The 14,981-nt window shown below is 39.1% G+C and overlaps 2 protein-coding genes across 3 annotated transcripts; both read left to right on the top strand.

The window, feature by feature from the left end:
- Positions 1 to 256: 256 nt before the first annotated feature.
- ctdnep1a (CTD nuclear envelope phosphatase 1a) lies at positions 257 to 9,658 on the top strand. Of its 2 annotated transcripts, none has more exons than XM_058626027.1 (8): positions 257 to 1,249; positions 4,198 to 4,264; positions 6,324 to 6,442; positions 6,769 to 6,897; positions 7,194 to 7,310; positions 7,460 to 7,571; positions 7,969 to 8,053; positions 8,383 to 9,658. In XM_058626027.1, exons 1-8 carry the CDS (start codon positions 1,145 to 1,147, stop codon positions 8,441 to 8,443), a joined length of 795 nt encoding a protein of 264 aa, XP_058482010.1. In that variant the 5' UTR covers positions 257 to 1,144; the 3' UTR covers positions 8,444 to 9,658. The 2 variants fall into 2 exon arrangements, with proteins under 2 accessions (XP_058482010.1, XP_058482011.1); XM_058626028.1 differs by having other exon boundaries at positions 271 to 1,249; positions 6,826 to 6,897.
- Positions 9,659 to 11,913: 2,255 nt separating this feature from the next.
- Positions 11,914 to 14,902, top strand: gabarapa (GABA(A) receptor-associated protein a). Its single transcript, XM_058624102.1, has 4 exons — positions 11,914 to 12,134; positions 13,433 to 13,511; positions 13,645 to 13,763; positions 13,904 to 14,902. The coding sequence occupies exons 1-4, from the start codon at positions 12,045 to 12,047 to the stop codon at positions 13,982 to 13,984; spliced, it is 369 nt and encodes a 122-aa protein (XP_058480085.1). The 5' UTR covers positions 11,914 to 12,044; the 3' UTR covers positions 13,985 to 14,902.
- The last annotated feature ends 79 nt before the right edge of the window (positions 14,903 to 14,981 follow it).

Genomic DNA, 14,981 nt, shown 5'->3' with positions numbered 1-14,981 from the left:
TGTATATATATATGTGTATGTATATATGTATATATATTATTTTTAGCACAGACATAGTTGTCACAACAAGATAGAAGGATACATATATTACTAAGACAATCAAATATAGACTGAATTTAATCATTAAATGCAAAAAAGTTAAACATTCCACACATTAAAATTCCATATAGTGCGAAGCCATCTTTCCAATGTTCTTTTTATTCAAGTTTCTATTGACTCAATACATTGTATTACTCACTATAATGCTATCTAAGTAAGTAACACATATTTGTATTTCCAATAATGTAAAAAAACACATTCATAGTTGTTTACTTTTTATACAGACTTTTAAAGTGGATTACCATCGTCGCTCGTGCACGTCTGTTTATTTTCTTTCCACGTGGACGTGCTGCGCGCGACTCCGCGGTTCCTCGCGGAAGTGACGGCAAGGCGGCGATGGCGGCTCGCAGTTTCATTCCGGATTTCCACTGGACTACAAACTGATTTGGACCGGGCCGGCTGGACTTTTAGCAACTTCAGTGAAGCTGTCTCTTTTCGGACGCTGTGCAGAGTTTAGTCGCACTGAACCGGTGCTTGTCAACGAGCGGCTCCACCGCTTTTTCGGGGTATTTTTGTCCAAGGTTCAAGGTGGTCACCCCGTCGAGCTAGCGGTAGCTCCGCGGCTACTTGCTAACGTTAGTTGGCAGACAGCTAGCTCCCGAGCTAGCACAATTAGCTGCCCACATTAACGCCTGTGATCCTTTGGTGTAAATCGGAAAGAAAGGAAGAGAAGACGAACGACAGTACGAATGCTGGCTGCCGTCAAACGCCAAAGAAGAAGCAGAAGCAGAAGGAGCCGCAGCAGCGTGCTAATGTCCATGCGACAGTAGCCGTCGTGCAGCAGCTTCTCCTTTGCCCACGTCCACGTTTGTCTTTCACAGTGACTGTGAGAATGCACTTTATTTATTATCGATAACTGTGCCACAAGTGTGCAGAGCGAGGTACTCACACGTTTGCTTGGCCTCTTGATGATCTGAAAGGCTACTGTGGCTAAAGACGGATTTTGAGTCACTGGTAGGCAAGTTCCCTCTGCAGTTACCCCCCAAACAACTTGGAACTGAGAGTTAAGGTTGAGTGACTGTGGGGTCTGTGCGGGCTCATCAACATGCTGAAGACCCGGCATTGTTTACTTGGCATCCGCACTTTTCTCGGCATGACGTCTAGAATATGGGGCCTCTTTATGTACATCCTCAGGAAGCACCTACGGACGGTGAGACTTGTTGGCCCTTGTTGTGTTGCTGTGACAAGTGAGCAAAGTTATGGCTCTCGTTGCTGTTGCTCCTAATGTTCTAATATCTGATCATATCTGTCTTCAGAAGTGCTCAGTGGGCTCCCAGTAAAGAAATGTATAATTTCCCCCATTGAATGCATCTGTCCTGCTAATTTGGGTTAATAAACTTAAGACAGGAAAATATGCTTTTCCTGCAGAAAATGCAGTTTTAAGTAACAAACATGTATTTAGTGGTACAATTTAGCCTGTGGTCTGCGCAATCTGCCTTTCCATGAGAGCTACGTCCATTTTCAGTGCCGTAAAATTAAACAGTTCAATATTTCTATACAAGTGATGCATCCTGCCAAGTAAAGATGCTCCTCAAAACTTCTATTTTTGAAGTATGATAAAGTCTATAAAAAGGCTATGAAACAATGTATGCAGAAGAGAAATAAATGAACAGAAAAACAGTGCCCCAATATTATGTACTGTCTGGATAGTGTCAGATTTTCCTATTTTAAAATATATTAACAATATAACAATGAACGATTGCACAAATGCTAGAAACAGAAGTGGTACATTAAGTAGCACACGGAATCCATCAATTTAGCTAGCCATACTTTTTTATGGTTCATTCATGAACGATTTGCACATCATAATATGACAGAAAATGGTGACGAATCACTGTAAGCATTTGTCTCTAATCTCTACAGGTCTGTAAATACTTCAGGTAGTCTCAGCAGCAATTCATCTATAATATGTTTTGCTTTACCCCTTAATAAATAACAAACATTTATTTTCATTTTTAGCATCAACTAATCAGTGTATTGCAATCTTAAAGTATTTAGGTGTCTGCAAAGAGACTTCCTCCATCCTCTGGCTTAGATTCAAGGAGCACCCAGGCACAAGGCTGCAGGTCACCTTCACTCTAACACAAATCCCACACAATAAATATGGCACCTAAGGTGTCAGAAGTAACTTTGACACACAGAGTTGTTGAGTCAGTTATAGACGTCTTTGCAGTGTAATAGGCGTGGACTTCGACTCTCCCAGGCCAGCAGAGTTGTGAGGAGTGCCTCGTGTGCATTCATAATTATCTTTCTGTTCTCAGGGTTTGTCTGCGTTTTGTTGTGTGGCAGTAACACTTGCCAGTTGTCAACAGGCTCTGAGAGCGAATAGCCCAGTCCATATTCTGTCCAAAGTGAGAGGGATTATGTCGACACAGAGTGCGTACTGTTCTCTCCCTCTCATTCTCACTCACACTTACTTTAGCTTTGTTGTTTACAATTGGTGATGCACTGGAACAATATCATGGTCCAGGGAGTGTTTTATCTTGCCGCTATAGATAGACATCAAAAATACCATGACCATGATGGAAAAATAGTCGAGGTTTATGACGCTTTTCTATTGTACTTACCTGAGTTTATTTCTATAGCTTTAATAGCTGTAGTAAGTCTTGTGTGTAAATCAGGTGTACCTCAACATATCTGTCCACCCTTCATCAGGTGGCCTGATCCAAAACTTCTGACCAATAAAAGCTGTAATGGATTGTGAACATTAGAACCAGGTCATAATCCCATGTACGCTCTTATGTGTACATGGATGATGAGAAGGTTGTTTTATTAATTGCACTGTCACCATGTTACATAACAGCTATGCTTATTATCTTCAGTATTGTACAGTGTATGGCTGAATATGGAGAATTTGCTGAAACAATTAGCTAATTAAATTGTTAGCTAATTAGTTCAATTGTCAATGTCTACACTACCAAATCAGTTTAAGTAATTTATTAAATGCCAACTATTATTTACCAGTGTCCTGGTAAATAGAAGAGCAAACCGTCTTAACTACCTCTCCAATTTGATAAGTATTCAGAAAATGTCTGACTTTTTGCTCAGATTAGAGAGAAATAACTGAAATGTTAGTTTTAGTACTTGTGTTAAAGGACAGTCTCAGTTGCAGGCTCGGGGTCCAGATGGACGTTCAGGGTGAGGTCCCCCGGTGGTGCCCAGCAGCTGCTGCTGCTGCCACCACCAGTAGACTTCCCCCAAGCTTACTCTGCCAGGCAGCAGTGGGAGGGCACATGGAGGGGGAGGCCCTGCCCAATGCTTAGGTACCAAGCAGTCCCAAAGGCTCAAAGTCACCCTGCAAGTCTTCCCTTCTGTGTATGTGTGTGTGCCCCCATGCTCCACTGACACCCACTGACAGCTGAGGGGGATAAAAATAGCCCTGTGAAGAAAAGTGCAGAGCCCCTGGGCAAGAGTGGCACTGGGAAGGAGCCTCTCTGTCATTTAGAGAAAGGAAGTAGGAGGAAAAGCCTCTGTTTAATCCCTGAAAGCCAGAAAAAATATAGAGCTGGGGCCCCAACAGTGACTTTGCATTACTAATCTCGATATTAGTTCAATGCAGTAGTTTTTACACTACCAAGCTTGTTAACAACGTATTTCTCTCCCAATGCCATGACCATATTGCCACAACCAGCCAAAAACACATATAGTTCCGAAACATTTTAACAATGGGTTTTTGAATCGAACTGAATCATTCTTTCCCGATATCTGATCCAGTGATTTCATCCCCAGCTGAAATATACAGGGTTTAGGATTTCAGTATTTGACGTATTCACCATTTGACCATTCATTGAAATATTGACTCATTCTAGCGCAGTTTGATCTCAATCATGTTATTTTTTTTCGAATTGGCCTATAGAGTGCCTGAGTAACTGTGACATAAAGCCACTTCACTAATGCCCCAAATGATTCACCTCTTGCTTAAAATAAACTCACATGATGGGGTCGTCTGACAAATTAAGACCAATACTGTAAGATTTTACAGCACTGAGTATCAGTATTGCAGCTCCCCTTTTTTTCCACCTGTAATTAGATTAAAAGACTAAGTATGTTTTTAAATTAGGGTTGTCTGACTGTCTCATATGCTTTTTTCATTTGCAGATAATCCAGTATCAGACGGTGCGATACGACACTCTGCCTCTGTCTCCTATCTCCAAAAACAGACTCAGTGAGTACACGATTGTTTTCATAATAATGACCACTCACCCAAGTTGTTGGGGCCCTTGTGAAAAAAGGAAAGTGCAAGAAATACACAAAGGATCACTGGATGATTTTTGCTAGTTGCTTTATTTTTTGGTATTATTAGATAGATGGCGTGGATTAAAATACCATTTTTTGTTATGAGGACATTTGAGTAGAGGTTGAACAGGTTTCTCAAGGAAGAAGCGATTATTCTGAGTTATCAGCATCAAATCCATGCTCACTTGTGCTTGGTCCATCCTTTTTCTCTGGACTTTCCTTTTCTCACTGAAAATAAACAGACACAGCCAGACTGCTATGACACACCATCTCCATATGAGGAAACTCCGACAAGCTATTGACTGTTATTTTTATGCCATGTGTCTGTGTGATCCTCTTGTGCGTTTCTGTTTATTTAGGTGGGTCACATGGCAAAATGTTAACCACACTTCAGCCTCTGTTTTCTCTCTCTGTTGATTTAATAAACCTGTTGTGCTTTGTCAATTAATGTGGGTGTATGCTGCTGACTTTTTAATAAGCATACTAACGCTGTTCCACCATTATAAGAGAAATCCAAACAAGTAATGAGAATAAAAGTGTGTTTTTGTTGACAGGATACCAGATTTATTTCCACTTGAGGGTTCATATTTTTAATTAAATGACAGTTTCATACATTTAAATGTGCTGTATGAAATGCCTGCCAGTAAAGCAAAAGCTAACACGTCTAAAACCACTTCTAGTCAATGACATTGATGTATGATATTTATTGAGCAAGTGTACAATGCCAAGAAAGTAGTACAATTATTGTAGGCAACTGATGGTTATCATTTGATCCCAAACATTTTTATTTTTGGGTTATTGAACAACACGGATGGTAACTGCAGTGCAATCATATACAGTATTTACAATAAACAATAGTAAGTATTAAAACGAAATATTAAAGACTTTAAACAGGTCTCTAAAAAACATCGAGATGAAAGAATTATTTTTAGTGACTTAGCAACGTATGAGTTAACAATGTGTACTTTGTCATAACTGGCTGATTCTTAAATAATAATAGGCCAGTACCGATTATTAAAAATTGGTAAATATTGGCCCCATGAATTGGTCTACCTCTGATTATATAAAACCTTTTTACTGGTGAGAGAGCAGGCAAAGGGATTGTAGCTCTCAAACCCTTAGTTATATTAAGATAAATCAGTAAGTCAGTTTGCTGGGTGAACAGCAAAAATCAAATAAAACATTATGAAGACAGTAAATGATTGTATTCAATGTTTGAACTGTTGTTTTCTGACCAGATCCCAGCAGCAACAAGGCACATTTGCAGTTTGGAAGTGGAGAGGAAATGCACATGCTAGAGTTCACATTAAATACTAGCATGGACTGGTGTGTGCACTCTGAATGAGCCTCCTTCATTTCTGTAGAGACATGAAGGAGACATTTAAAAGCCCATTCTTTGAAATCACTCATGCAACCTCATCTGGAGTGTCTGTCACAATCTCCACTACATTCACTCTGCTATATCAACTGTTGTTACTTGCATTGAGGGAACAATTGTGTCTTGTTATGCATAGGGATGCATCTTTGTGTTTAAAATAACCCCAACCACTAGTTATGAGATCCTGGAAGAAAAAACCTCTCTTACTCATGAGCTGTTCCATGTTACATGGCACCGTCTTAAAGCTTCGTCAGACTGCAGACAAATCCGATTGTTTTTTTAATTTTTTTTAAAGCAGTTCTTTTCTGGCAGACTGTCTGTTAATTACAAGTGGTCAAATCACATCTGTGTCCAGACATAACTACAACCTAAATGCATGGTTTGGTTTGGTAATATCTTGGTCGGACTTATTTTTGTGACATGCCTTGCAGGAAAAATGGAGGTGCATCACCTCGCTTTGCAAACAATTGCCCTGTCATGTCAAGGTGCTGAACCCTTGTGGCACCTTATTTCTCCCACTAATGAGGCTTGGTTTTTCAATGGACATGCAAGTTTGGTGGTGGGGAAAATATATACTGTACAATAAAAGTTATTGTCTGGTTAACTTCAGATGCAGTAAAGAGGAAGATTCTGGTTCTGGACCTGGATGAGACGCTAATCCACTCTCACCATGATGGGGTCCTCAGACCCACAGTGAAAGCGGGAACACCGCCAGACTTCATTCTGAAGGTAAGGGCTGTAACACATATGCAGTATTTTAGGGCTGCAACTATTAATCGATTCCTGAATTGATTGTCAACTATTTTGATAATTGAGTAATGGGGTTAATGGTGTGTTTTTAGTATATATAATTATGATAATAAAGAAATCATTAAAAGTGATTCAGTTGTGGAGAAAACTAACCATTGAAAACTTCTTTTCAATGCTTTTTTTAACAAAACATTTTATGGATCAATTAACTAACCAATTCATTGAGAAAATAATCCTCAGATTAATCGATTATGAAAATAATTGCTACTTGCAGATAAACGGTATTTACATTTCATACATTCCAGGTTAACCAGCAGCTTCGTCTAAATGAACTGGGCTCCTCTGTTTCCCTTCCAATGCAGGTCGTCATTGATAAGCACCCAGTCAGATTCTTTGTACATAAAAGGCCACACGTTGACTTCTTTTTAGAAGTGGTGAGTATCTGTCACTGCTCTGTATTACTTTCTGTGGTTGAGTCCTAGAATAACGAGCTAGTAAACACTAAAGCGCAGTGTGTGAACATGAGATCGCTCTGCTGAGTCTTTCTGAGGTCACCCTTTATTATGTCTGTCATCTGTCGAGTCTCTCTCCATTGTACTGCACTCACTCACAACCCAATGACACATACCTGTATTTGCTTTGGACAATGCTCCTTTGAGACTTACGCAGCAGCACTGACTTTGTGTTCTTACACTTTTGTGTCCTCCATATTCTGTGTGTGTGTGCACAGGTGAGCCAGTGGTATGAGCTGGTGGTTTTTACAGCTAGTATGGAGATTTATGGCTCAGCGGTGGCAGACAAACTGGACAACAACAGGAACATCCTGAGACGCAGATACTACAGACAGGTATTGCTCGAAAAACCTAGTAGTACTGTGTACACATTTATATACTGTAAATGGTACTGATTGATTTCTTTCTGACAATTTATCTTTTGAAATCTCTTCAGTCTCTTTTTTGATGGTGCCACGGACTCTCCTTTTGTTTCTCTTTCCAGCACTGTACATTGGATCTAGGTAGTTATATTAAAGACCTGTCTGTAGTACACGATGACCTGTCTAGTATTGTCATCCTGGACAACTCGCCTGGTGCTTATCGTAACCATCCAGGTATGATTTAACAACCTTTTGTCAGCACAATGGTCCGCTCGGGTTGTGGGTTGTACCCTCTGTTTATTTTTTTATTTGCCTTGTCTCAAATAAGCAAACAGAACAGCCATCTCTTGTTTATTTACAATTATTATTATTGTTATGATTTTAGTGAGTCTTTTATTGAATGATTTATCAGATTGATACGTTCAAACAAAATCTTATGCACATCGTCTTGTGAAGAAGCGGAAAAGGGACTAATAACTCTTCTCATACAAGGCTTGTATTGTAAATGCTGTAACCGTTCATTAACTCTGCCACTCCTCTAACACTCAGTGGTATCTCTAACAACGCGGCATAAAATCCCGCTCATGTCTGTTCCTCTGACACGACTGACTGGCTGTCTTCTACCCTCCAGACAATGCAATACCCATCAAGTCCTGGTTCAGCGACCCTAGTGACACAGCACTTCTTAACTTGCTGCCTATGCTGGATGCACTAAGGTAAAACACATAACAGAGTGCTAACCCTTAAACTCATTGTTTTCTTTGTTCACAGTGTCTTAAGCTGGCCACATGAACTCGGGTCATCAACTAAGCACACATTATTTTAGTTATTAGAGAAAGTTAACACATTAGAATGCAGTTTGGCAGCATTTAAGATGACTCCCAGCATCACCTCACTGACATTATTAAGAGGATCAACAAGTTGTTGCTTATAATATTTCCCTTAATATTTACATTTATATAGTATAGCCTGATTAATGACTTGAGGCTGTGCCTTAAGATGTTCCCATGACTTTGTTAACACGGTGGATCTCTGTTTTCCTCAGGTTTACTGCTGATGTCCGCTCCGTCCTCAGTCGAAACCTCCACCAGCACCGACTCTGGTGATTGGCTGAATCAAGAGGGGTGGGACTTGTTGACCAGCCTCTTCCTCTCTGCTGGCTTCTTTCCTTCCTGCCCTCCGTTCCCACACAGACGACCCACCGGCCCTCTGTCAGTCCTCTACCATGTGTTCTGAGGACATGAGGGTTGGGGTAACCGCCTAACATGGAATGAACAGTATGGGATCACCAGAGCCCAAAAAATACTAGAGAGGGAGGGAGAGCCAGCTTCTTCTTTTTTTTTTTTTTCCTTTTTTCTTTTTTTTTTTTTTTGATTCTTTATTTGTAATTTTTTTTCCAAAATAAAATGGAGCCTCTCTGCCTTATAGCTCCTAATACTGACTGTGTTTGTATGGAGGCGAGCTTGTGTACGTGAGTCGGAGAATGCTTGCTGAGTTTGTTCGTCCTTTTTAAACTTTTTGAAGATTTGGAGGGGGGAGAGGGATCAGCATACCAACAAAGACAGTTCTTTATTATCAGTTCTTCTCCCGTTCCATCATGACCAGACTTGGCACTTCAGCAAACAACTCATCAATTTAATACTTTGACAAAAATTAATGAGGTTAATGAAAAACCACCTGTTTTTTAGATCAGCGTCACACCCCCATGTTGATTCATTGATTCCTGAAGGTACATGTTTTGTTTTGTTTTGTCACCTAACCAAGAAAGGATCATCTTACATGAAGTATCTGATGGACATTTGCTTGGAACATACCACTCAGGCATTTTCCTGGACAACTAGCCTATCAGTTTTTTGTTTTCTCAGCCACAACATCACTCTTTGCACAAAGCTCCTAATAGGACTCGGTGATAAAGAATTGACTGAAGAATTGTGAGGAAAAAAAGAACAGCTTCTATCAATGTGGACTGCTGTGCAACATTTCCATATCTTATTTGTTTATATATAATAATGTGACATCTGCATACCATGACTCATTTTGCTCTTTCCCCGTTACTATTTGACGCCAACCTGATTTCATCTAATAGGAATTGCACTTAATTTTTCCCCTTCTGGTTTTGGTTGCAGTTGGTTTTGTATTTGATTCAAATTCGCAGATTTCCCCTTTCAGTTTTTACCCGCTCCCCTTAATGTATGGGTTCAACTATTAGACCCTATGTCTTTAAAATGCCTTCTGAACAATGTCAGTCTTGTTAAGGCTCACAGTGGCTTCTTATTGGCTCTGTCTCCAGGTCTGTGTTACTAATAAAACACTTGTCAGTATCGGCCCCTTTTTATCCAGCTTGTTTTTTGTTTGTTTCTCATTTTGCAACTTTCTAACTGATTTAACTTCACTGGGGAGAGAAATGGGGAGAGGAAATCAAGTTTCTGTGCGAGACCAACTTTCAATGATCTGCTGCCCTGGTGTGGTGTAATAGGGAACTGCATTGGTTCCTCCAGTATTCCCACACTGCGCCAGGGAAAATATATCTACATCTACATTTCTGAAAGAATTCCCTCCAGAATCAGCATTAGCAATGAACATACATGTCCTGCTTGGTCCATACTGAAGGAATCTGCATAGGTTTTGCACCACAAATGGAGGCACTTAAATGTACTTTGCGGCACCACTGCAGACGTGAGCAACTTCTGTTTTGTGTGTATATGTTGATATTTGTACCCTTTCTTACTAGTAAATGTCACATATTAAGTATGCCTGTGGAAAAATGTATATTTCATTAATTTTTTTCAGAAGGCTCACTGGTCATTTTATGCCACTGATCGATTTGCTGTATGGATTTTTCATTCAAGTAAGTTATAGACTGAAACAGCTGCTGATCATTCATTTGAGTACTTCCTCCTATTACATTAATCATATATCTAGGTGTGGCTGCCTGATGTTTTCTTCCAGGACTATTATATGTGGAAAGAATTATGACTCAAACCTGAAATTCACCAGGCTTGGGGGAGGTCAGATTGTCGCTACTAAATACACCCTGAAATATCATGATGGAAGGTTTGTGTTTTGTTGGAGAGAAGATTTGGATTTGGACTGAGAAGAACTCGAAGCTATCATTATTTTATACTCCATCAAAAATCGATACCTGCCATGTAAGGCTTTGTTGTACAGTTTACAGGTTGACCTAAAGCACTTGCCAGTAACTATTCATTGTCTATAAATAAGTTTGTCAAACCAGGGAGTTTGAAATCATCTCATCCATCAATGATTCATCACATTATATCCTAATCTGAAGCAGAGTGTAACCTACTATCTAGAGTACCTGACATGGAAGAGATTAAGATTAAGCTATATGATGAAAACCTCAAATTTAATATGATCCAAGGCTTTAACATTGTCAAACAAATTGTGATGGACTTGACCCAGCTTGGGTCAAAACAAATGGTTGAAATATGTGGTTTCACAGTCAGGGCTCTGTGTCTTGTCAACGAAGAAAGCGAGAACACAGGTGTGTTTTCATAGATTTGTGCAGTCTGACTAAATTTCACATTTCACAGAAAAAAAACATATGCCTGCAGCTCATGAATGAGTTGTATTGCAGCCATGTCACATGAGCAAGTCAGGAGTCCTAGTCAGAGCTGTGGGTCACTTGCACAATACACTGGTTAGTGACTCTTCAGGAAGTAGGAAATTGACATATGAACCATTTAGTATTTCATATTATATATTTTAAATACATCATTCTGTCTTTAAAAGGGAAAGTTGGCAATTCAATTTGGTCAGTGTGTAAAAAGTTAATGCAATATAAAAAAGTCACTTTCCTATAGGAGAAGCTAGACTTCCACTCATACAACATTTTAGTGATAATATGAGGTTCATCTAGGATAGTATTACAATTACAAAAATAAAAAAGGGCAAGTGTGGGTAACCTATCAGGGGCCCTGAAGCTTTTTCATCAGCTAATTGTTGCCCTTATATGGACCCCAATCATTTTAAAGGTATGATTAACATCATGTTCTTTTTATGCACCTTGTCATGGATGTGATCATAAAATACAGAACAGCACATATGAGGCTGGACAGGATTGCTGCTCTGTTTATGATCTAAAAGCATGAAGGATTATAAAACAAGCAGAATTTTAATTTTAAGTATATATTTTTTCCACATTCCATTAAGATCGGGACCTGTTAGCTACATATCAACTCAGTTTACAGTTAACACTGAGCTGCGGAGCCAAAATCACAGTGAATTATCACATGTTTTGGTGTTTCCTTCTCTATACAGCTGCTAACGCTGCTGGGCCTCGGTCATATGACAAGGACAGATGCCTCTTCACCGCCCATCACTACGTCTTTATCCGCAGTGGTTGATCAAAATAAAATAGTACTACATGAAATAACGTAGCAGTCAGTGTAATTTAAAACACAGAGTATGATGTGAATAAACGTAGATTATTGCCAACCAAATATAGGTTAATGTTCTACATGATAGCTAAAAACACACCCTGCGAATTAGACTGTCATCTACGTCATGTTGTTATTGTATCCATCCGCCGCAATCGCACTAGGAAAACAGCTGTAGCGAGCTAAAGCTAGTTAGCAACGTTTGTTTTTGTCGTGTGTGTCAGCGAATTTCAGCTCTTCCTTGCGCCGAACCTATATCTCACAAATCCCGGAGTGACCGACTTGTTGTCTGTCATCTCTTTTAACGATGAAGTTCCAGTACAAAGAAGAGCACCCTTTTGAGAAAAGGCGGTCCGAGGGCGAGAAAATAAGGAAGAAGTATCCGGACAGGGTACCAGTAAGTAGCTAACGTTAGCTCCTCTTTCGCTCCGTGTTGTTAGCTATTTGACGGCTTGCTAAGGTCCGGGTTTCTCGACGGTTCTGTCCTTCGGATAATTATTCTTGATATCCACATTGTAAAACGCGCTATAACTATGCATACCAACTGGTTATTCGCGCATAATTCTCTATTTGTAGACTGTCATGTTAGAATTCGATAGATGTTGGTCAATAATTTCAGACGCGTTGAACAGGCCAGCTAGCAAGAGCTGCGTGTAATCCTTCCTTTATTTTAGACTGTTGTTAATAAATAAGTCATTTCCTCGTTGTTCTACCAACAAAACCCCTTCCCGAGTACAATAAATTGATTTAAACTTTGGTATTTGAATATGAAACTCGAAATGGTGTTATTCTGTTTGCGTCTTTATTTTGGAGGAAATAACATAGAATGTTAAAACTGTAACATGTTAATAATGTTTTTGTAAAATAAGTATGTTGTATATTCCGTTCAAGGATAATGTAATCTTTCAAGCTCCGGGAGGATATAAGGCAGGTCTCCCTCCTCCAACTACTTCTTTAATTGTTTGTGTCGAGAAAAAATAAAAGCTAGTAAAGTACTTGTTTTCTGAAGTAAGTAGGCCGAATACGAATTTTGTTGGATGGTGCAGCTGGGGGTAGTTTTGGTTTGTACATTGAAATTGTAATAGCAGTGCGCCTCAAAATAGTTGGCGTCAACAAACGGAGCACTTGTTTACGTCGCTCTGCCTCTTGTGGATAGATTATATAGATCACAACCTTTGGCACTTTGCTGCTCAGACTGACCTGACAACACTTTCTGGAAACTGCCCTCTAATAGAGGTGGAAAATAAGGCCAAAAACATTACTACAATAAAAGCACTAAAAAGTTACTTGTGACTGACTTGTGTTACTGAATGTAACATAACACACCCAAACCAAAAGCTAATCATTTTATTGTCACACAGGGAAAAGGCAGGACAAGAAGCTACATTTATTTCAGTTAAAAAAAAAAAAAATCAAGCAAGTGCACTAACTCAATGTTAAAGTTATAAAGTGTCATGTTACAGCTTCAGTCAAAACTTTTTCATTTTTGCATATAGCTCTTGTTCTGGTGTTCTCCACCAGGTATCAATTGTAAACGGGGATTATTTCACATATTCTCAGATCCTCTTTCAGGTGAAGATGAAATATTCTATTGATGTACTTCTCATTTCATAGAAAGCTGTGGTTCAGCCTGTGGAACTTGCACCAGATTCATCAGAACATGATGTACAGTAACTCTTTATGATTTATTTTTAGGTTATCGTGGAGAAAGCCCCTAAAGCCAGAATAGGAGATCTGGACAAGAAGAAATACCTTGTCCCATCTGACCTGACAGGTGAATTCATCATTATTATTATTATTATTATTATTATTATTATTATCATTATTATTATTATTTGTATTTTTTTTTTTTTTTTTTAACCAAAGCATTAAATTATATTCTCTAAATTATATCTCTTTTTTTTTAGTGGGCCAGTTTTACTTCCTCATTCGAAAAAGAATCCACTTGCGAGCTGAAGATGCTCTCTTCTTCTTTGTAAACAACGTCATTCCACCCACCTCAGCTACTATGGGACTGTTGTACCAGGTGAGTCATACTTGCTCTCCTCTCTCACTGACCACAACGACGTCTGTTATGTCATTTCATGTAGCGATCTTGTTTTTACATTGAATCTTTTTTGATCTTGTAACTAACATAATTTCCCACCCTCCGTCCCCCCTTCTCAGGAGCATCATGAAGAGGACTTTTTCCTCTACATTGCCTACAGTGATGAGAGTGTGTATGGGAACAGCCAAAGGGAAATCTGATCCCACTATCAACCCCGCCCCCAACCACTACCCACCTTTCTGAGACCTCCACCATGTGCATTCATTTAAATATTAAATCCAGCTCAGCAGCCTAGAGTTCCCAGAGTAAATATGTCAGATGCACTTTCACCATCCATACGTTACCCTTCTCCCATCCATTTATGTCTTTATTATTCTGCAGTCTGAATTATATTTGCCTCTCTTTTCAGTACAAACTTGGGCTAGGTGGTCTCGTGGCCAGTTATTTTTCTAGTATCATAATTGATCATATAAATCTGAGAACAATTAAGGAAATAGTATTAGGACTAGGTTTAAATTAGAGCTACTCAAGGGTTAAGGGGAGAAAGGCATAGTGTTTGAGTTCACGTCAGCTCTTACTGACAATAGAAATAGTTATTGGTTGTCCACTTTTGTTGACTTGCAGGAAGATCAAGTACTTTTGAGTTTAGGGTAGTAGATTAACAGCAACCACAAGCTGAAGGCAGATAATGTTGTCTCTGGCAGAGTAAAGGAAACTGTTTTGCAGCAGTTCTTCTGTGGCTGGAATAGCTTGCATAATGTTTTTAAAAACAACCATAACTGAAGTTTGTGAAATGACAGTTGAGTGCGCTGCCCAGCATCTGACCTGAGCACGGAGTCTAATAGAATTCAGACATAAAAAGAAAAAAAACAACCATCCTCTGCTTTCAGTGGTAAGACTATTCTGTTGATTGCTATTATGATTAATGTTGTTATTATTGTTAATTTTAGATGGCTTGATTTCTAAAGGTATTGTAAAGCTGAGTGCAGTTTCTCTTTTTTTTTAAGTTGTCTCCTTTTTTTAAAAGAAGAAAATAAGATTTGAACTCAGTATACAGCCGCATTACTGGCTCTTTCTCTCCACTCATGACCATACATGATAAAATGTGATAAAATCAATCTGTGTTTCTTGTGTTTTTTTTTTATAAATGTTTTAGTTTAACAAATATCTCTTATTTTCCACTATGAGAGGCTCAAT

This window comes from Solea solea, chromosome 3, assembly GCF_958295425.1.
Source record: "Solea solea chromosome 3, fSolSol10.1, whole genome shotgun sequence".
NCBI classification, from domain to species: Eukaryota; Metazoa; Chordata; class Actinopteri; order Pleuronectiformes; family Soleidae; genus Solea; species Solea solea.
This window is presented reverse-complemented; position numbering and strand designations above follow the sequence as displayed.